Source organism: Equus caballus, chromosome 7 (genome assembly GCF_041296265.1).
Source record: "Equus caballus isolate H_3958 breed thoroughbred chromosome 7, TB-T2T, whole genome shotgun sequence".
NCBI classification, from domain to species: domain Eukaryota; kingdom Metazoa; phylum Chordata; class Mammalia; order Perissodactyla; family Equidae; genus Equus; species Equus caballus.
The window spans coordinates 33,739,711-33,760,083 of NC_091690.1; the positions used below are offsets into that span (position 1 = coordinate 33,739,711).

At 41.1% G+C, this 20,373-nt stretch overlaps 1 protein-coding gene and 1 long non-coding RNA gene across 5 annotated transcripts; one reads left to right on the forward strand and one right to left on the reverse strand.

The window, feature by feature from the left end:
• Positions 1 to 1,781: 1,781 nt before the first annotated feature.
• On the reverse strand, positions 1,782 to 17,373 carry LOC106783366 (uncharacterized). Of its 4 annotated transcripts, XR_011440508.1 has the most exons (6): positions 17,234 to 17,373; positions 15,399 to 16,619; positions 13,980 to 14,076; positions 12,403 to 12,536; positions 8,400 to 8,616; positions 1,782 to 6,254 (listed from the first exon to the last, which is right to left on the reverse strand). It is a non-coding gene; the product is annotated as an uncharacterized lncRNA (long non-coding RNA). The 4 variants fall into 4 exon arrangements; XR_011440507.1 differs by lacking the exon at positions 13,980 to 14,076 and having other exon boundaries at positions 1,782 to 4,263; XR_011440509.1 differs by lacking the exon at positions 17,234 to 17,373 and having other exon boundaries at positions 8,400 to 8,620; positions 15,399 to 16,346.
• On the forward strand, positions 13,056 to 19,630 carry PANX3 (pannexin 3). The gene is made up of 4 exons (XM_001505066.5): positions 13,056 to 13,373; positions 14,604 to 14,746; positions 17,192 to 17,406; positions 18,950 to 19,630. The coding sequence occupies exons 1-4, from the start codon at positions 13,193 to 13,195 to the stop codon at positions 19,587 to 19,589; spliced, it is 1,179 nt and encodes a 392-aa protein (XP_001505116.1). The 5' UTR covers positions 13,056 to 13,192; the 3' UTR covers positions 19,590 to 19,630.
• The last annotated feature ends 743 nt before the right edge of the window (positions 19,631 to 20,373 follow it).

Consider the following 20,373-nt stretch of genomic DNA (forward strand, 5'->3'; position numbering starts at 1 on the left):
TTTGCTAAGGGAAATTCTGCCAATTAGATTTGATTTGGATTTAGTTCTCTTACATTCTTTGAACTCCCAATTCTTCTCTCCTATCCTTCCAATATAGGTACATCACAATTTTTATTTCTCAATACTTAATGTTTACTATGCTATGATGATGTTTCTTTACTTACTGTATTTTTTCCAGAGTGAATATTGTCCCAATCACCTTCTTTTTTTTCCTTAAAGATTGGCCCTGAGCTAACATCTGTTGCTAATCTTCCTCTGTTTTTTTTCTTCTTCTCCCCAAAGCCCCCTAGTACATAGTTGTATATTCTAGTTGTACCTCCTTCTAGTTCTGCTATATGGGACGCTGCCTCAGCATGGCTTGATGAGCGGTGCTAGGTCTGCGCCCAGGATCCGAACCAGTGAAACTCTAGGCCGCCAAAGCAGAGTGTGTGAACTTAACCCCTCAGCCATGGGGTCGCCTCCCCCCCATCACTTGCTATGTGCCTCTTCCTAATATTTCCACATACTCCATTTTCAGGGGTAGAATGTAACATGACAATGGGAAATTAAGGACAGACAGACTTCTTAAGATCCCAATACAAAGGGTATACAGAGGAGGAGGATCTGGTTTCCCCACTCAAATCATTTTTCTTTAGATGAGTGAGAATGCTGTATTCTATTTCTAGTTCCACCTACTTCTAACCCTGACCTATCCTGAATTTTCCTGAGCTCCTCTGAGCACAGAAGGAGCAACAGATCTCATCTTTTCTTCTTAGTTCTCTTATTTTACTCAGGATAAACTACACTCCAAGCCTAGTTTGCCCAATATTTTAAGGTACAAAACTATTCTGATTCCCCAATTTTTCAAGCTACAAAACTCTCAGTTGATATAATCTAATCTTTCTTTAGTAGAACAGTGCCTCCAGTCTAGAGTCAGAGACGCTGGCTTTTTAGTAATCATAGGGCTTCAGCCCAACTACCAATTTGTTGGATTCAATTTCATTTAAAGCAAACCTAGTTATTGACAGAAATGCACAAAGTGCTATATCCTATTTCTTTTCATCTTTTATTTTCAATACATATACCCATAAACAAATATATAATTTTTCATAAGGACATACTGTGATAATGTGCATTTTTTGTGGGTGTGTACAATTCCTTGTTCTTTATTCTTTTCCTTCTTTTTTGGCTACATTACGTTCATACCACAGATAGGCCACATGCAGTCACCTAAAATAAGAGTTTCTTCATGGTCTTCTAACTTTTACATCTGTGCACACTGAAATTCCCTTAGTCAAGCTCCATCAGTACTGATACACACGCCCTATCAGGGTGCAGACTGCGCTCCGTTTCAGAAGGTTTCTCAGGAACCACCACATGATGCTCTCACCCCAACTACTGCCCACTGATTTAGCCGGTAACTAACCTCCACAAAGTGGGAAGACACCTGCTGTGTTGGATCATAGAGCTTCAAGTCCAGGGAAAAACTCAGATCAATTTCCAGATGTCTGATGACAACTCACATTTCTATAGCAACTGAGCATTTTCAAAAAGTATTTCCATGTATACTATCCCATTTTGTGCTTACAAAACACCTCAGGAGTTGATATTTTTACTTCTCATTTTATAGATAAGGACATGACTTGTCATTCAGCAAGTCCTATAACCACACCACGCTGTACTCTCTGGATTTGGGATAATGTCAGCTTTACATTATCATATTCTAGTGAATATTTTGGAATTACCTATACAAAAAGTGAGATTAAATTTCTGAAGCAAAATACATGTTCAAACCCAAGAAGTGAAACACAAAAGTTTTTATTTCTAACTATATGAAAAAGTTGTAGGCAGTAAATACTCCAGGCCTTGCCCATTTCTTCTAACCATGCTGGTCTCTGAAACGCTGCCCAGCTGGTCTGACTCCTAACAATCAACAGCAGTAGTGAGATGAGTAAAAACAGTTCAGTTGGGGAAGATGCTCATACCAGGCCTTACCACAGGCCTCCTATCTGGAAGAGAATCGTTGCAGAAAATCACTACACAGTGACAGATTTCATTCTCAACAAGGCAGCCAGGGCTTCAGCTCCCCCTCTTCCAGGGAGCACCATAGTGGGGAGCCTGGTCTTGACTGCTATAATTTTCTTAATTCTCAGCTTCACAGTCCCATGTATGACTTCACAGAAATTCATCATTTGTTGGTCTCTGCAACTGCTCTATTATTATCTCTAAAATACTGAGTAACTTTGTGTCAAAGAAGAACATCATCTCTTTTGAGGACGGTGTGTCACAGCTCTACTTCTTGCTTGTATTTGTCATGGCTGAGGGTTACATGCTGACCAAAGACTTCTAAGTCATCATACCTCAACAAGTCAGCTCCCTGCTGGTAGTTGTACTGTTTGTAACGGGATTGGCTCAACAATCATTGTGATTTGTATTAAAATTGTCCTTTTGTGAGTTCACCAGTCACATCCATTCACCAGTCATTACCTCTCCCATCCCTTAGCATGTATGATATTGATATGACAATTTTCTTTTTGGCTTGATTCAACATTGTAGTCACTAGAGATTAACAGTTCTTGTTTCCTACGCCTTTTCTCTCCAGCATCCTCCACATCAGCTTCACAGAGGGCAAGTCCAAACCCTTCAGCAGAAGCTCTGGAATTTTTCTACCAGTCTGATGCATTCACACCTCTCCTTTGTTCTCTCACAGATTACTTATTCTAGGAGAAGCCAGCTGCCACGCAGTGAGAACACTCAATCAGCCCTATGGAAGGGTTCACGTGCTGAGGGAGTGAGGCCGTCTGCCACGGTGAGGTCTTCTGCCACAGCATCCTCCAATCCCAGTCAAGCCTTCAGATAACCACAGCCCCAGCCAATCTTTGACTTTAACCCTGTGAGAAACTCTGAGCCAGAACAACTCATCTAAGCTGCTATCAAACTACTGACCTACAGGAACTGGGAGATAATAATGTTTGTTGTTTTAAGCTGTTAAGCTTCAAATTAATTTGTTAGCCCAAAAAAGTAATGCACATATGAAGAGATATTCAACTCATGAATTATAAAGAGAAATGCAAATTAAAATTATACCAACAGTTCTCAAACATTTTAATCTCAGGACGCCTTTGCACTCAGAAAAATATCAGGGACCCCAAAGTGCTTTTATATATGTGAGTTATATCAATTTATATTTACCATGTTAGAAATTAAAGCTGAAAATCTTTAAATATTTATTCATTCATTTTTAAATAAAAATAATAAGCCCATTACATTTTATCATAAATATTTTCGTGAAAAATAACTATATTTTCCAAAAATTTAGTGAGAAAAGTAACACTGCTTTACAGTCTTACAAATCTCTATAATATCTGGCTTAATAAAAGATAGATGGGATCTCATATCTGCCTCTGCATTCAGTCCATTGAAATATCACATTTTATGTAGCCTCTGGAAAACTCCACTATACTCTCATACAAGAATGAGACTCAAAAGACTGAATAGTGTCTTAATATGAGTATGAAAACAGTTTTCACCTTGCGGACCCCCTAAAAGGGGCTCAAGGACTTTCACAGGTTCCTGGACCATACTTTGAGAACACCTGCTTTACATATAAGAGACTGACAAAATTTTAAAATTAGATGGTGCTGTCGGTGAAGATGTGGGAATATAGGAAATTTTATGTACCGCAGCCATTCTAGAGAGCAATATGATACTACTTAAGACAAGTTAAGGATATGCTGCCCCACAACCTAGAAATTCTAGTCCTGGATCTATACCCATGTTGAATTATCTTGTAGGACCATAAGAGGAAACATGTTTTTTGTGGTACAAGGAGTACAAGCATTCATCAACAGGCAAGTGAGTAGGTAAAATGAAATATTTTGCAGCAGTAGAAACAACAGATTAGCTGTGAACATAGCAACATGGATTTACTTTAGAGCTACAGGGTAGAGTAAAAAAATAAGTAAGAAATAATGAGATATAAAATACAAAATCACCTATGTACATTAAAATTATAATGCACAAACTTTCGGGCAAAGTGCAGTATGTCTAGGCAGGCAAATGCTCCTACAGCAACAAATAGAAAAAGTTACATTAGTTACAAAAATTATGTTTTGTGGATATTGGAAGCTATGGAAGAAATGAAGACAAAATGAATTAAAATTCCAGAGGGAAGAGAACCATTCTGGGGTAAGATGACAATCTCCAGGAGTTTTTGCCCCGGAGGAATTTTCTGCTTCTGGGTGCCAACACACCATTGGTCTCGGTCCAAGCAGAGGGCCTTTGCTGGGAAAAAACAAACCATCAAAGCTTTTAGTGGTTGTTATAAGGGTGGAGCGACAACTGGAAATCTGAGCAACTTCAAACACATGACCAGTCTTTCCCCAGGACATTTATGAGTACTGGGGTTGTGTGGACAGAACCAAAGCTTCTAAAATGCAAAATGAGATCTTCTGCACTCTGTGGTGATTAGGAAACAAAGTCACTGCAGGGGGAGGGAGCCTGCATTAAACTCACTGATAGAGACTCACTGAGCCAGTCTCTCTTTCAAAGCATTTGCTGGGTGTGAAGCTACAGAAAGAAGGAGGCCAAAGAGCTAAACTGAAATCCTCTAAAGAGGATAACAGAACCTCTCACAAACTTTCAGAGCTTAAGAGACAAAGACCCAACAGACTCTTCAATCAAAAACCTGGAAAGACCAGGCTGCATGAATGGGAAAAACTAACTGTAGACTGAATCTTATTAAAACTCCAGCACACATCTAACTCAGTTTAGAGCCCGACTGGAACCAGTGGTTACCCCCTCACCCTATATGCTAAAAAGAAGAAAAGGGAGCCATCTTTGGTGAAAGATAGTGTTGGGGATCAGAATTTACCACCCCAAAATGTGTCTTTTGGGCTTGATTATTTTTAAGAACAAAAGACTCAGAAAGAAACTTTGACCTTCCCCCTAACTGCCGAAAAGAATTTAAGACAGAAGGCCTGTCCCAGGAAAGAGCTATCACTATTTATAACCATAGTACCATGTGAATTAGATATGACAGACAGGGAGGAACCTAGCAAGGCCCATTTAATCAAAGTCCTCATCATGTCACATTGTCTTTGCAAGATATGGCAAACATTTGTTTACCAAACATTTGCTTTTCAATCTCCATGTGAATTGCCTGCCTCCACTGTGAAGTTCCAAATCACTACCCACAACATCCTCTTTTGTCTTTAGCTGAAAATGGTATTTAGGGTGGTGGCTTCAGCCATTTTGGCGAGTTACTCAGTTTTCCTGGGCTTCTCCCATGTATACATGTTATTAAATTTGTTTGATTTCCTCCTGTTATTCTGTCTTATGTCAATTTCATTCTTAGACCAGCCAGAAGAACCTTTAAGGTAGAGGAGTATTTGTTCCTCCTCTACAATAGCATCATCTAGAGGATCTCTGGTTCTTATGGTTCTTTTATCCACAATGTTCAGCATACAAGGCAAAATGACAAATATGTAAGACCATACACAAAAAGTAGACAGTAGAAGCAGATTCACAGATTACCCCAATTCTGGAGTTAATAATAGGATTTTAAAATAACTCTGATTGATATGATCAAGAAAATAGAAGACAGATGAATTAGATGAAAACACGGAGATTTTCACCAGAAAATTAAGATCTCTTAACAAGAATAAGATGGAATTTTCTGGAATGATGATAATGTTCTAATCTTGATGAGGTACGGATTTCACAGGTATATGCATTTGTCAAAATCTCTGTATGTACACTTAAGCTTTGTGCATTTCATTGTATGTAAATTTTACCTTAAAAGAAACAAACTATGAATAAATATTGAAGTACAATTAGTGACGTGCATGCTGAAGTATTTAGGAAGAAGTATATCAATGTCTACAATTTACTTTGAAATGTATCCAAAAAAATAACACAAATTGAAGGCTAGATAGAAGGATAGATAGACAGAAGTATAAAAAAAGCAAGTCAAGTAAAATATTAATGACAGAATTAACTATTACAGATGTTCACTGTAAAATTCTTTCAACTTTAATGTATATTTAATTTTTTATAATAAAATATTGTTACAATATAATAAGAGGACTTTATGAATAACAGTATGCAAACAATCTTCACACTGGATGAAAAATGGACAATTTTCTCAAAAATTGAACTTATCTGGAGACCAGCCCGGTGGTCCAGCGGTTAAGTTCACATGTTCTGCTTCAGTAGCCCATGGTTTGCCCATTCGGATCCCAGGTGTGGACCTATGCACCACCTGTCAAGCCATGCTGTGGCAGGCATCCCAGATATAAAGTACAGGAAGACAGGCACAGACGTTAGCTCAGGGCCAGTGTTCCTCAGTTAAAAAAAAGAGTAGAATTAGTAGCAGGTGTTAGTTCAGGGCTAATCTTCCTCAATAAATAAATAAATAAATAAATAAAAATTAAAAATTTAACTTATCTAATATAGTGGTTTAAAATATCCACAAATTCTTGGAGCCTAATTCCCTTCCCCTTGAATATGGGTTGGATTTTGTGACTTCCTTCTACTGAATAGAAAAAAATAAAAGTAGCAGTTGCAACTTCAGAGATTAGGTTATGAAAGGCACTATGGCTTCCTGTTTGCTGTCTCTCTTGGATCACCTGCTCTGGGAAAACCAGCTGTCATGTCACCATATGAAAGACCCACATGGTGAAGAACTGAGACCTCCTGCCAACACCCAACAAGAAACTGAGACTGTCTGCCAATAATCACTGAGACAGCTTGGAAGTGGATCCCAGTCAAACTCTTAGATGTCTGCAGCCCCAGTCTACAACTTGACCATGACCTCATGAGAGACCCTGAGTCAGAAAAACCCAGCTAAGCTGCTCCTAAATTTCTGATCTACAGAATCTTTGCAATAATAAATGTTTGTTGTTTTAAGTTCTAAGTTTTAGAGCAATTTTCATGCAGTTAGAAGACTAGTGCATTGGGCAAGCCCAGTGGCGCAGTGGTTAAGTGCACACATTCCGCTTTGGCGGCCTGGGGTTCGCCGGTTCGGATCCCGGGTGCGGACATGGCACCGCTTGGCAAGCCATGCTGTGGTAAGTGTCCCACATATAAACTAGAGGAAGATAGGCACGGATGTTAGCTCAGGGCCAGTCTTCCTCAGCAAAAAAGAGGAGGATTGGCAGCAGATGTTAGCTCAGGGCTAATCTTCCTCAAAAAAAAAGAAAAGAAAACTAGTGCATTTAAGCTAACATTAACAGAAACTGGAAAATCTGAATAGTCAAATATTTAATAAGGCAATTGAAGCCATTAACTAAAACCTCCTCAAAAAGAAAACCCCAAGCCTACATGGCTTCACCTGTGAATTCCTCCAAATATTTAGTGAAGAAGTCATACTACTCTTGCACAGACTTTTCCAGAGAATAGACAAAAAAGAACTATTGCCTAACTCCTTTAGTGAGGCGAGCATAACCTACCAAAGTCCTTACAAGAAAGGAATATTAGACCAAGCTTCCTCTCTTTTGTAAATATAAACGCAAAATCCTTAACAAAATTTTAGCAAACTGAAATCACCGAAAAATCAAAAGATAATATCTCAGAAGCAAACAAACCTATTCCAGGAATGCAAGAATAGTATAACATTCAAAATCCAACTGATACATTTCATCACAACAAATGTAATGGAAAAAAATCATATGGACATCTCAAAATATGCAGAAGAAGTATTTTTAAAATTTCAAAGAGCCAGCCCCGTGGCTGAGTGGTTAAGTTCACATGCTCCACTTCAGTGGCCTGGGGTTCACCAGTTTGGATCCCAGGCATGGACCTACACACTGCTCATCAAGCCGTGCTACGGAAGCATCCCACATGGAAGAACTAAAATGACCTACAACTAGGATATACAACTAGGTACTGGGGCTTTTGAGAGAAAAAAAAAAAAAAGGAAGATTAGCAGCAGATGTTAGCTCACGGTCAATCTTCCTCACCAAAAAAAAGCTTACTTTAAAAACAAAAACTTTCAACATCCATTTATAATAATCACACTTAGCAATTTAGGAATATAAGAGATCTTCCTTACTGTGAAAAAGAATGTTCACCAAACGTTTTCTAAAAAGAGAGAGAGAAAGAAAGAACAAGACAAGGATACTCACTATCACTACCTCTATTCAATATTGTACTGGAAGTCCTAACCAGTGTAATAAGGCAAGAAAATAAAATGTTTTTAAGAAATAAAAGGCACAAAGGTTAGAAAATGAAACTGTCATTTTTCATAGATGACATAGCTGTATGGATAGAAAATCCGAAAGAATCTACAGATAAACTATCAAAATCAACCAACAAATTTAACAAGCTTGTTGATAAAAGATCCATGTACAAAACTGAGCTGTGTTCCCATAGATTAGCAATAATTAGAAAATCAAATTATTTTTTAAATAGATACCAACCTGGTGGCACAGTGGTTAAGTTGGCACATTCCGCTTGGGGAGTCCCGGGTTTGCCGGTTTAGATCCTGGACACAGACCTACACACCACTTATCAAGTCATGCTCTGGCAGGCATCTCACATATAAAGAAGAGGTTGATGGGCACAGTTGTTAGCTCAGGGCCAGTATTCTTCAGCAAAAAGAGGAGGATTGGCAGCAGATGTTAGCTCAGGGCTAATCTTCCTCAAAAAAAAAAAAAAGAAGAAGTAATGGAATAGAATTGATTATAACACAAGCAGCTTAGTATTATCACAGTTTAAAAGAAAAAGAGGACCAGCCCTGTGGCCGAGTAGTTAAGTTTGTGCGCTCTGCTTTGGCGGCCCAGGGTTTCACTGGTTTGGATCCTGGGCGCAGACATGGCACTGCTCATCAGGCCATGTTGAGGCGGCGTCCCACATGCCACAACTAGAAGGACCCACAATTAAAAGTATAAAACTATCTACTGGGGGGATTTGGGCATAAAAAGCAGGAAAAAGAAAAAAAAAGCTAGGCAAGTTGTTAGCTCAGGTGCCAATCTTTAAAAAAATAAAATAAAATAATAAAAAAAAAGATACCATTAACAATACTATTGAGAAACATCAATACCTAGGATTAAATCTTAACAAAAGATGTGTAAGTTATCCACACTGAAAACTAAAAACACTATGAACAGAAATTAAAGAGACTCAAATAAATAGAAGTGTATACTGTGTTCATGGATTTGAAAACTTAACACTGTAAAGATATCAATTTTCCCCAAATTACTCTACAGATCTACAGTCCCAATAAAAAATTCTGGCAGGTTTTTTTTTTCTTGAAATTGATAAGCTGATTGTAAAATTAATATAGAAATGCAAAAGGTCAAGAAGAGCCAGAACAATCTTGAAAAACAGTAAAACTAGGAGATTTACACTACAGGTGAAAAGATCTATTATAAAGCTATAATAGTTAAAATAGTGTAGTACTGATAGAAAAATAAGACAACTTGTCACCTGACTTATGACAACAGCAAACTGTATTACAATGAGAAATGGATGGTCTTTTTAATAAATTGTGCTGGGTCCAGCCCCGTGGCCAAGTGATTAAGTTCACACGCTCCACTTTGGCAGCCCAGGGTTTCGCTGGTTTGGATCCTGCGCGCGGACATGGCACTGCTCATTAGGCCATGCTGAAGAAGCGTCCCACATGCCAGAACTAGAAGGACCCACAACTAAAATATACAATTATGTACTGGGGGTATTTGGGGAAGAAAAGCGGAAGAAAAAATTGTGCTGAGTTGATTGGATATCCACATGGAAAATAATGTATCTTGACTCCCTATCTCATATAATATATTAAAAAGTTCCAGGGGCTGACCCAGTGGCATGATGGTTAAATTCACGCACTCCGCTTCAGCAGCCCAGTGTTTGTGGGTTCAGATCCTGGGTGCAGATCTACACACTGCTCATCAAGCCACACTGTGGCTGCATCCCACATACAAAATAGAGGAAGGTTGGCACAGATGTTAGCTCAAGGTCAACCTTCCTCACCAAAAGAAAAAACAAAAGAAATTCCAGATGGACTGCAGATCTACATAATAAAAGTAAAACAAAAATATTTTAAGGAATAGCTAAGAAAAATTTTTCAGGATATTGGAATAATCAAAGTTTATTAAATAGGATACATAAAGCACTATCCAGAAAAGAAGAAAATTGATACATTGACTATATTAAAATTAAGAATTTCTGATCATTAAATGACACCATTAAGAGAATAAAAAGTCAATCAATAGAGTGGGAGAAGATATAAATAAAACATTTATCTGGTAATGGTCTCATACCCAGAATATAAAAAGAACTCCTACAAATCAATAATCAAAAGATAGAAAATCCAACAGAAAAGCAAGCGAAAGAAGACTTGGACATACACTTCACAAAAAAGAGATCTGAATGCTCAAAGTGGCCAGCTGCACTCATCATCAGAGAAATGCAAGTTACAACCCCAATCTGAGCTACCACACACCTTCCAAAACGGCTAATTTTTTTTTTAATTGCAAAAACATAATGGTAAAGATGTGGAACAACTAGGACTCTAATAAACTGTTGATGAAAATGAAAACTGATACAACCACTTGGAAAACTAATAAAGATGAACATATGCAAACCATTATGACCTAGCAATTCCACTCATTGGTATATACCCAACAGAAATATATTCACCATAAGACACATATTAGAATGTTCACAGTAGCATTATTTTGTAATAGCCAGAAATTGGAAATCCAAATGTCCAACAATTGAACTACTGATGGTCCCAAATGCCACCAATAGACAAACTAACTGTTGTATTTCTGTACAATAAGAAGGAATGGATTTCTGATACATACAACAACACAAATGTGTCTCAAAAATATGTTGAGCAGAGAATCCAGACACAAAAAATACACACATATGATTCCATTTATATAAAGTACAAAAATAGGCAATAAAATGAATGATTCTCATAAATATAATGTAGAGCAAAAGAAGCTAGACACAAAAGAGTATATACATACAATTTCATTTCTATAAAGTATAAAGAAGGCAAAACTAATCTATGCTATTAGAACTTAGAATAACGATCACCCTTTGAGAAATGACAGTTATTAGAAAGGAGCACAAAGGTGGCTTTTGGGGTATTAGTACGGATCTGTTTCTTGATCATATGGACGTTTATTGAACTGTACACTTATGTGCATACTAATGTATGTATATGTATGTATATTATACTCCACTAAAAATGTAAACTTTTGGGGGATGTGGTGAGGCAGATTGGCCCTTAGCTAACATCTATTGCCAATCTCCCTCTTTTCGCTTGAGGAAGATTGTCCCTGAGGCAACATCTGCGCCCATCTTCCTCTATTTTGCATGTGGGACACTGCCACAGCATGGCTTGATGCACAGAGTGTAGGTCTGTGCCCAGGATTCAAACTTGTGAACCCTGGGCCACCAAAGTGGAGAGTGAAAACTCAAACACTATGCCACTGGGCTGGCCCAAAATGTAAACTATTTTTAAAAGGCAAAAGAAAATATATGCATATAAACAAATAACAAGCATTGGGCAAAAATGCACATAATGGAAAGAATCAGAAATGGGAGCATGGAGAGGCTAACGGGGAGGAGAATTAAAGGATCGCTTCTCCTGCTGCCAGGCAAGGATCACTCCAGTTAGCACACACAGGGCAGCTCTGCATCAGAGGTGGCCTCTAGCCTGGGGACGGGCAGAGTGGTAATCCCAGCCCAAATATTTGTGGGCCAAAGAAAAAGTTTGAATAGAGGTCCACATACCATATATCTAAAAAATTAAAAGTTATAAATCAAGCTAACAAACTGTTAAATAAAGTATGTTCTACCTTTACATATATAGACACACACAAATACAACCTTCATAAGGATCAGGAATGCCAGGTTCAAATTTAGAATCCTCAGACTCCCCAGGCCCCTTCTTCCCAACCCAGCTAAGCCTCACAATGGCATGTGTGGGCTCCCTAGGACTTCTAATTTCCACCCAAACCCCCACAACGAGCCATTCCTCAGGCCTGGGGGTGCACACCCACAGCATGATCTACAGCCTTGGGTCATCTGGACAGGGACTTGCAGCATCCCAGGTGCTAGAGGAGTGGTCTAGAGGGGGTGCATGGGCTCTGAATGGGCACATCCCCCTAGCCCCATGTACTCCTTGCCTTGTGGGAAGGATGCGGCCAAACGGGACCAGTGCGAAGGCCCAAGTCAGGGCCTCTCTTGCCAAGTGTCAGGGCAATGCTAGAGACAAGAGCACCCCATGCCCCAGTGTTAGCTTTCCCACCCACCCAACCCCACCAAACTGAAATAAGAGTTGACATTTGCGCTACAGTTTACAGTTTACAAAGCACCTTCACATGTAATACTCTTAATCAACCCTCACAATCTTATAAGGTTACAATATAATACCATGTGACAGATGAGCACACTGAGCCAAAAGTGACTTGCCTGAAATCACGCAGTAAAAAAATGAGTACTGCTAGCTCTCCAGTGGAAGACTTTTCCCTCCAAATTTCAAGTCGTGCTCTTTCCACCACTCAACAGCGCCACCCATCCCTCAGCTTTCTAGAGAATTGATGGGGCTAAAAAAAAAATTTTTTTAATTTTTTTTAAAAAAGTAAATTACATGGAAATTGTAAATATGTGGTTGAAACATTTTGGGAAAAGATGAGAGGCAGGGAAGGCAATTTAACACCAAATTCAAAGCAGTTTCTGGGAAACAGTAGGGACCCAAAGCAAAGTCATCCCTGGGACAAAGAATACCATATAGAAGTAGCAGTCCTGAGTCCCAGGGGCTCCATTCCCACCTCAAACCACAAAACGAAGGCCTTCAACACATTTAAGCAATCTCCACCCAAATTCCACACCAATTACATGGGGGGCCCGGCTGCACAGCCCTCCTTCTCTCCACCACCCCACTAAAAATACTTTATTAATGAGAGGGCAGTATAAAGCCACGGGACTCCATCTGCTCAGGGACAACCCAGAGACAGCAGCCTGGCACCAGCCCCAGCTGAAGCCTGACCCTCCTCCAGCGAGGACCCACTAAGCTACGCCTCCCTCTAATTACCAGGTTCCTGGCTCAGGGCCTGGCCAGTTATTTAGAGAACCAGCGCCTGCTCCAAGCACAGACATCTACGAGGTTGGGGCTGCAGGCACTATCTCCTCAAAGCCAGCTGCCTGAAGCTGCCATCTCCTCACTCTACCATCCTGGAACCCCTCCTGCTGCCTCTGCATAATGTCGCTTGCACACACAGCTGCAGAGTACATGCTCTCAGATGCCCTGCTGCCGGATCGCAGGGGCCCCCGCCTCAAAGGACTGCGCCTGGAACTTCCCCTGGACCAGATGGTCAAGTTCGTAGCTGTGGGCTTCCCCTTGCTGCTGATGTCCCTGGCATTTGCCCAGGAGTTCTCCTCTGGTAAGTGGCTTTCAAGACCCAGAGTATAAAAGAGACTCCACTTTGTTTCACTCTTTGCATGGGATGTGAAGTGTGACAACTCCCACATGGTCTAGGTTTCATGACTTTGGCCTGGGCATTACCCAAAAGAGAGACTATGCATGAGTTTAGGGTACCAGCAAAGCAGAGGTACCAAAAAATTTTGAAAGTCATTTCCAAAATTTTGCAATAAAAAATATTTAGTTTTAATTCCAGTATTCACATATTTTATATCATTGCAGTAATTGAGCTTTTATTCTGATTTTCATATAGTTGAGACAGATTGGGGCCCCATAATCTTTTCATGACCTAAGACTTCTAAAGGTCTTAGTAGGTCATGCTTTAGAGCAGTCTCTTATCTTCTCTGAGCATTCCTCCTACTCCCCATCTCCAGGGTTACTGATTTGAGAACATATGTTAAGTGCCTGACAGAGCCTGGCATATCACAGGTGCTAAATAAATCCATTCCTTCCTCTCCATGAACCCCAACCACACACACAAACATTACCAAACACATATATCTAGTGTTCTAGATGCTGTATTAACTCAGCAAATCTGTTGCCTCTATTAAAAAGAATGTGGACTTGCCGAGAATTGGGATTTCTGGCTCTCTTTTCTGGCTGTGTGATTAGCTTACTGTATTTCCCAAGGAGGTGTGTCAACTTCCCACTGCCGCTTGATTCACCTACAAGATGGGGAAAAGTATTGGTTCCCATTTCTGCCTCTTTCTAGAGAGTGATGCAAAAAGCAGAGACTCTCCCTCCAAGCCCACTTTCCTTTCAGTACCACATGCTCACCCTTTCTCTTGCTTTGGGCTCAGAAGGAAATTAATCCTCTTTTGGAATCTAAAAGATTCTCTTAGGAAAGAGACTTCACCAACAAACTGTAAGCCCTCTGGTGCCAAACTGCAGGAGTGCAGGGAAGCCCCACTGCCGACTTGTCTGGGAGTCCAGGGGGAGCTCTGAGAGAAAAGAACCACTGGCAGATATCAAAAGCGAGTCAGCAGCTCGGCAGGCCTGGGCCAAACTGTCCTAACGGTGACATGGCAGGGCCAAATCCAGAAACTGGGACATGGGAAGAAGAAAGTGCCTACTAGCTACAAAAATTTGCAGAGCGGTGGAGGCAGCCCCTAGAAAACTCTTGGCTGTTTGCACCGTGGATTCCATTCCTCTGCTCCAACTCAGAGCTCTCAAAGCTGCATTCCTGTTCCAGGGTCTCCCATCAACTGCTTCTCTCCCAGTAACTTCAGCATCCGGCAGGCTGCCTACGTGGACAGTTCCTGCTGGGACTCACTGGTTCACCACGAGCAGGAGGAGTCTGGCCAGTACAAGACAAAATCCCTCTGGCCTCACAAGGTAAGGTGGGCTAGGAGTCTATCACGCTGGCTTCATGGCTGAGTGGAGTGGGATGGAACTGCATCATTATGTTCTCTTGCCTCTTCACTGCTTCCCCCTACTTTTTTATCTTGACCATTGACTTTCACATTTCAGGCATTCTTCAAACGTCTGGTGATCATTGGTTGCCCACTTTTATTTAATTAGAAGCTTTGCGCCTATGCATGAGGCTTATTGACTGGCAGCCTTCAGTTTAAGGTGATCCCTTTGGGCCATTTCATTGGGAAAACTTCAAATATCAGTATCTGTAATCCTATCTCTTGGGCTAGTCAGTTTCCCCAAGAAGAGTGATTCGATCCTTAATTTGTACAGAGGGGGCAGGGAGCAGTTGTTATCAAGCTCAGCTGTCAACCCTCTTGGAAGTCAACTGTGGGTCTCAGTATTCAGTATTCATTCAACTTATCCCCCTGTTCTCAGGATGGTTCCCTTACCCTCAATGGACCCAAGTGAAGAATCTCTCTGGTTTAATGTTTACAAAGAGTAAACCAGAAGCCTTCTGCCAGGAAGGGAAAGGGTAGTCGCTTGACTGCATCATGTTATAGAAAGGATCTGTGGGTCAGTTTTTCAATATTCTCATCTTCAGCCCCACCTGCACCCCCACCTTCAGACATACCTGGTATCTCCAATTCCTGAGTCTTTCTGGTTCTGTGGTGCAAAATAGCTGGCATCTTCTATATTATGCAGCTGCTTTCCAGTTTTCAAGTTTGTTGTTCTCGTCTCCTCTCCTATTTTGTCTTTATAGGAGTATGTCTTTTTGATCCCTTTATTGCCATTCTAGTGGGGCTTCAGGAGGGAGGAGAAGTCATATGTACACCCAATTTACAATGTTTAATCAGAAGTCACTCATAACACTCCCTAGGTATGACAATTTACAAGGCCTCAGAATGCTACAGTTCTAGGACCTAGACAAAACCAGAGACTTAGTGGAAAGAGTCCTTGAGATCTCTGTCACTGGAAGTGTTTAAGCAGGATCTAGACAGCAACAAGTTCAAGATACTGCAGAGGGGATTCAGATGTCAGAAAAGAGTGAAACCATCTGATCAGTAGGATTGTCTGAGAGCTCTCTGCACCCAGATTCTCTTGCTGCACTTCAACCCTACTGGAACAGAAACCTTAGGGGTGAAGAGTCTATTTTCAAGAAATGTCATTTCTTGGAAAGGAGTGAAAACGTTCTAATTTTCTCTCGTGACCTAATATACCTTTCTTAACCTGTCTCTCTTGTTTAGATGGGAAACACACATACATACACACACACACGCGCACACACACACACCCCTTTCTCCTCTATCTAGATGCAACCAAATATGCATCCTCCCTCTTTTTCTTCAAACATTCCTCTAAAATAAAAAGTGTCTCTGGCTCAGGATAAGCTGTAGTCAAGTAGTTGTCAAGGGAATAAGCTCCAAAATCAGACTGTCTCATTCCAAATCCTGCTCACTCACCCACTAGAAGTGTAACCCTGTACAGGTTACTTAACCTTTTCATGCTTCAGTTTCTTCATCTGTAAAACAGATACTAACAGTACCTACCTCATAGCACCATTGTGAAGATCAAGTGAAATAATGCATGTTAAACACCTAGTACAAATGTAGCTTTAAAAAAAACCTTTATAAGCAGTTTTAACTGTGGGCAAAATAGTGGGCCCAGCCCTTTTAGGTGTAGTAAGTAGGATGAGAAAACATAAAGAAAAGTCCCTTACCTCAAGTAGCAAATAGTATAGTTAGGACACAAGACTTACGTTTACCTCAATGTCAGCTTACATACATACTTACCAAAATAGCCCCAAAGAATTCCAAGATAGTACCTGATGGTGTGGTTTTGTATTACCAAGAATCTGGAAATGAGAAAAGACCACTGCACATGAGAGGAGTCAGGGAAGGAAATAGGATTTGACCTCCTCTCTGGAGCAGCTAAGTAAAAATCAGCAATGTTGGGGTCCCAGGCTGGAATTTAAAAGCTAGTGAACTCTCAATGTCTGCGGATAAGAACCTGGAGCAGTCAAAGAAAGAAAGGCGGAAAATTGGGAATGAAGACGGTCTCCCCTAAGATCCCATGATCTCTAGTTAGCTACTCAGGCTAACATGCATGAGGAACAGGGAATGGGGAGCACAGCTCTCCCTCCCCCTCCCCCTCTCCTGTTCCTAGAGCCCTACACACCTACACAGACCCCACATTTGAAGAGTGGAGCTGGGGAGCATGGAGATCCACTATCCCTTCTTTCCTGGGCTTCACTATATTCAGCCAGGTTAGTAGACAGCCTTAGGTCCTGGGCTTGCGGTACTCATTCTCCATATTGCTTTCCCCCTCTGAGGCAGGAACCAGGGAATGAGAGCCCCTCTCTCACAGCTCTCTCCACAAGATCCCAGGACCCTGGGCCTCCCTCCTCAGCTCACTCTTGTCCTACAGGCCCTCCCTTACTCCATGCTGGCCCTGGCTGTGGTCATGTACCTCCCAGTTCTGCTGTGGCAGTATGCAGCTGTGCCAGCCCTCAGCTCAGATCTGCTGTTCATCATCAGCGAACTGGACAAATCCTATAATCGTTCCATCCGCCTGGTGCAGCACATGGTGAAGATCCGGCAGAAGAGCTCGGACCCCCATGTTTTCTGGGATGAGCTGGAGAAGTGAGTTGTCTCTTCCACTCCTTTGTGAAGGACTCAGCATTAAAATGATGTCCTTGCAGAGTAAACTATCCTCTATACCATCTTTCTGAAGAATTCAAAGTGCTTAACACATCTCACTAACTGTCTATCATTTCTGTACTCAGAGAAGAGAAAGAACTCTACCCTTATCTTACATATGAACACACTGAGTCACAAAGGGATTAATCTCTCTAAAATGCCACTTTCTTTCCTATACCATTGCCCTGCTCAGAAACCTCAAATATCTCCCCCCATGCCTACAGAAAAATATCCACATTCTCCCAAATATTTTTCCAAGGCCCTCCACAGCATCACAAACTACGTTTTCAAACTTCTCTCTAACTAGCAAGTGACAGAACCCTTCCACTCTACCTAGGTAGTCTCTTCCTTTTCTCCTAAACAAGCCATTCATTCACTTAAGCAGTCATTCATCATTTACTGAGTGCCAGGCACTGTTCTGGGTGCCTCTGATATGTGTGTGTGTCTGTGTGTGTCTGTGTGTGTGTGTTGGGGTTGGGGGTGGGGAGGAGGAAAGATACACCTACTCATGTGGGGCTTACATCATATTGAGAGAAAACAATGAACAAAGCATAAGACATAAGTAAATCATACAGCAGAAGACAAGTGGTATGAAGGGAAAAAATGTAAAGCAGGGTAAGGGGGCTCAGGGAAGCTGGAAGACTGAGGAAGGGGACAGTTTTAAATAGGGCAGCCAGGGTAGGCCCCACCAAGAGGACAATTGGGCTAAGATTTGAAAACATATTTTCTCATGTTTGTGCACCTACTCCATCCTCTGAGAAAAGTTCCTTTCCTATCTCTTTCTGAACAGTATCTACCTTTTGAAGGCCAACTCTAAGACAACATTCTCCATAAAGGTTTCTGAACACTCCAGCCCAGTGTTCACCTTTCTCTCCTAACTTTTACAACTACCATGGTTTGTATCTACCATTTTAGCAACAAATCAAGTGCTATTTTTATCTCATATTTGCAAATCTTATCTGCCCCTTCCCCATAAGCCAGTCTGTAAGCTTCTTCAGAGCAGAGACTGGCTTATATGTACCTAAACACTACAGCTCTCAACAAATACTTGTTAGCACATTTATTTTTATGAAATGGATGAATTGGTCTAAAAATCATACACAGAGTATACAGACCAAGGACCAGAATGTGGTTATTTAGACTCCCAGTTCAGCGCTAATTTAAGAAGCCTTATTGCTTCCTACGTATCTTACTTCAGCTTGGAGGTATAGTCCGTTCTGCTGGGCAGAAATCCATGTGACTATTCATTATTCATTGATCATTCACTGGGTTTAACCACACTGTACTCATTGCTTGGAGAATTAAGATATACACACACACTTCATTTTGGGGAGAGGAGTGGTTGTGCTCAGAGAAGGCATATTTTCATGTGTGTGGAGAAGGCCATGTCAGATACACAGCTTCTGTTACTTCCCCACATGGGCTTTCTCAGGAAATGGTTCTAAATGGTCCCTCCTAACCTTGCCTCTTTTCTTCCCCTGCTCAGGGCTCGGAAAGAACGATACTTTGAATTCCCCTTGCTAGAGCGGTACCTGGCATGTAAGCAGCGCTCACATTCACTAGTGGCTACTTACCTCCTGAGGAACTCCCTCTTGCTCCTCTTCACATCAGCCACCTACCTGTACCTTGGCCACTTCCATCTGGATGTCTTCTTCCAAGAGGAATTCAGCTGTTCCATCAAGACTGGGCTGCTAAGTGATGAGACTCACATCCCTGATCTGATCACATGCAGGCTGACCTCCCTGTCTGTTTTCCAGATTGTTAGTCTCTCCACTGTAGCAATATACACCCTAATGGTTCCAGTGATAATATACAACCTCACACAGCTATGTCAGTGGGACAAACGACTCCTATCCATCTATGAGATGCTCCCAGCTTTTGATCTCCTCAGCAGAAAGATGTTGGGATGCCCCATCAATGACCTCAACGTGATCCTTCTTTTCCTCCGAGCCAACATCTCTGAGCTCATTTCTTTTAGCTGGTTGAATGTCTTATGTGTTTTGAAGGATACAACCGCCCAGAAGCACAACATTGACACAGTTGTTGATTTCATGACTCTGTTGGCTGGTTTAGAACCCTCTAAACCTAAACATCTCACCCACCAAGTGTATGATGAAAACCCATAGTTAAGAAACCATGAAACAAAAAATTTTATGGAAAGTAAAAATCTCTGTCCTTCCTCACAAGCCTCACACACTAATATGCAAAACTACCCACTTTAGAATTGCTAAGCTTGGATTCAGCTGAATCACACATTCTGTATCATTTTATCCTAAAAGTGAGAAGATATAATCAACACATGGAAACAAATCTGATCATTGGAACTGAAGAGTCAGAAAATTAAAAAATTAGACCTAGAGCATAATATGAGGACAAGGAAAAAAAACAAAAACTAAAACTAAAGTTAAAGTCTAGACATTCTACAAGGAAAGAAGGTTCTAAAGGCTATTTATGGAGGCAGGTTCTTCTCACTGTGTTTACTCCGTGGCCCTCATAGGATACACAGTTTATCCCAAAGAGCAAGTATGGTAATCTGGTAAGAGAACGAAGATATAAAATCCCTGGAAACCCTTTGGTGTAGCCTGAAATCCAAGGAATTTTCCCACCTTGTTTTGTGGAAGTCATCAACCTTGCCCGGGCTCTCTGTGCCCTGCAAAGTGGGCCAGGAGAAACTGATGGAAGGAATTTGTAATCTGCTCTTGGGGCTTAAGGACAATGTAGGACAAGGCCAGGGCCATGCATCAGCTATGAGTGGAGACTTGAGGTGTACAAATACACTTTTTCATCATCTAAACCAGGGACTCACTTCACCAAGGGCTGGGATTATGTGCTGTGGACTCTTCCACAACTCTTAATGGGCCCTGGTATACTCTTCATACCCAAGGAGATGCTATGCATCCACTTACAGCC

Bases quoted from the DNA above. Each gene is read 5' to 3' on its own strand.
- PANX3 (XM_001505066.5), top strand. From the start codon at position 13,193: ATGTCGCTTGCACACACAGCTGCAGAGTACATGCTCTCAGATGCCCTG. The intron at 14,747-17,191 runs GTAAGGTGGGCT...CTTGTCCTACAG, and splicing joins AATCCCTCTGGCCTCACAAG to GCCCTCCCTTACTCCATGCT. The intron at 17,407-18,949 runs GTGAGTTGTCTC...TCCCCTGCTCAG, and splicing joins TTCTGGGATGAGCTGGAGAA to GGCTCGGAAAGAACGATACT.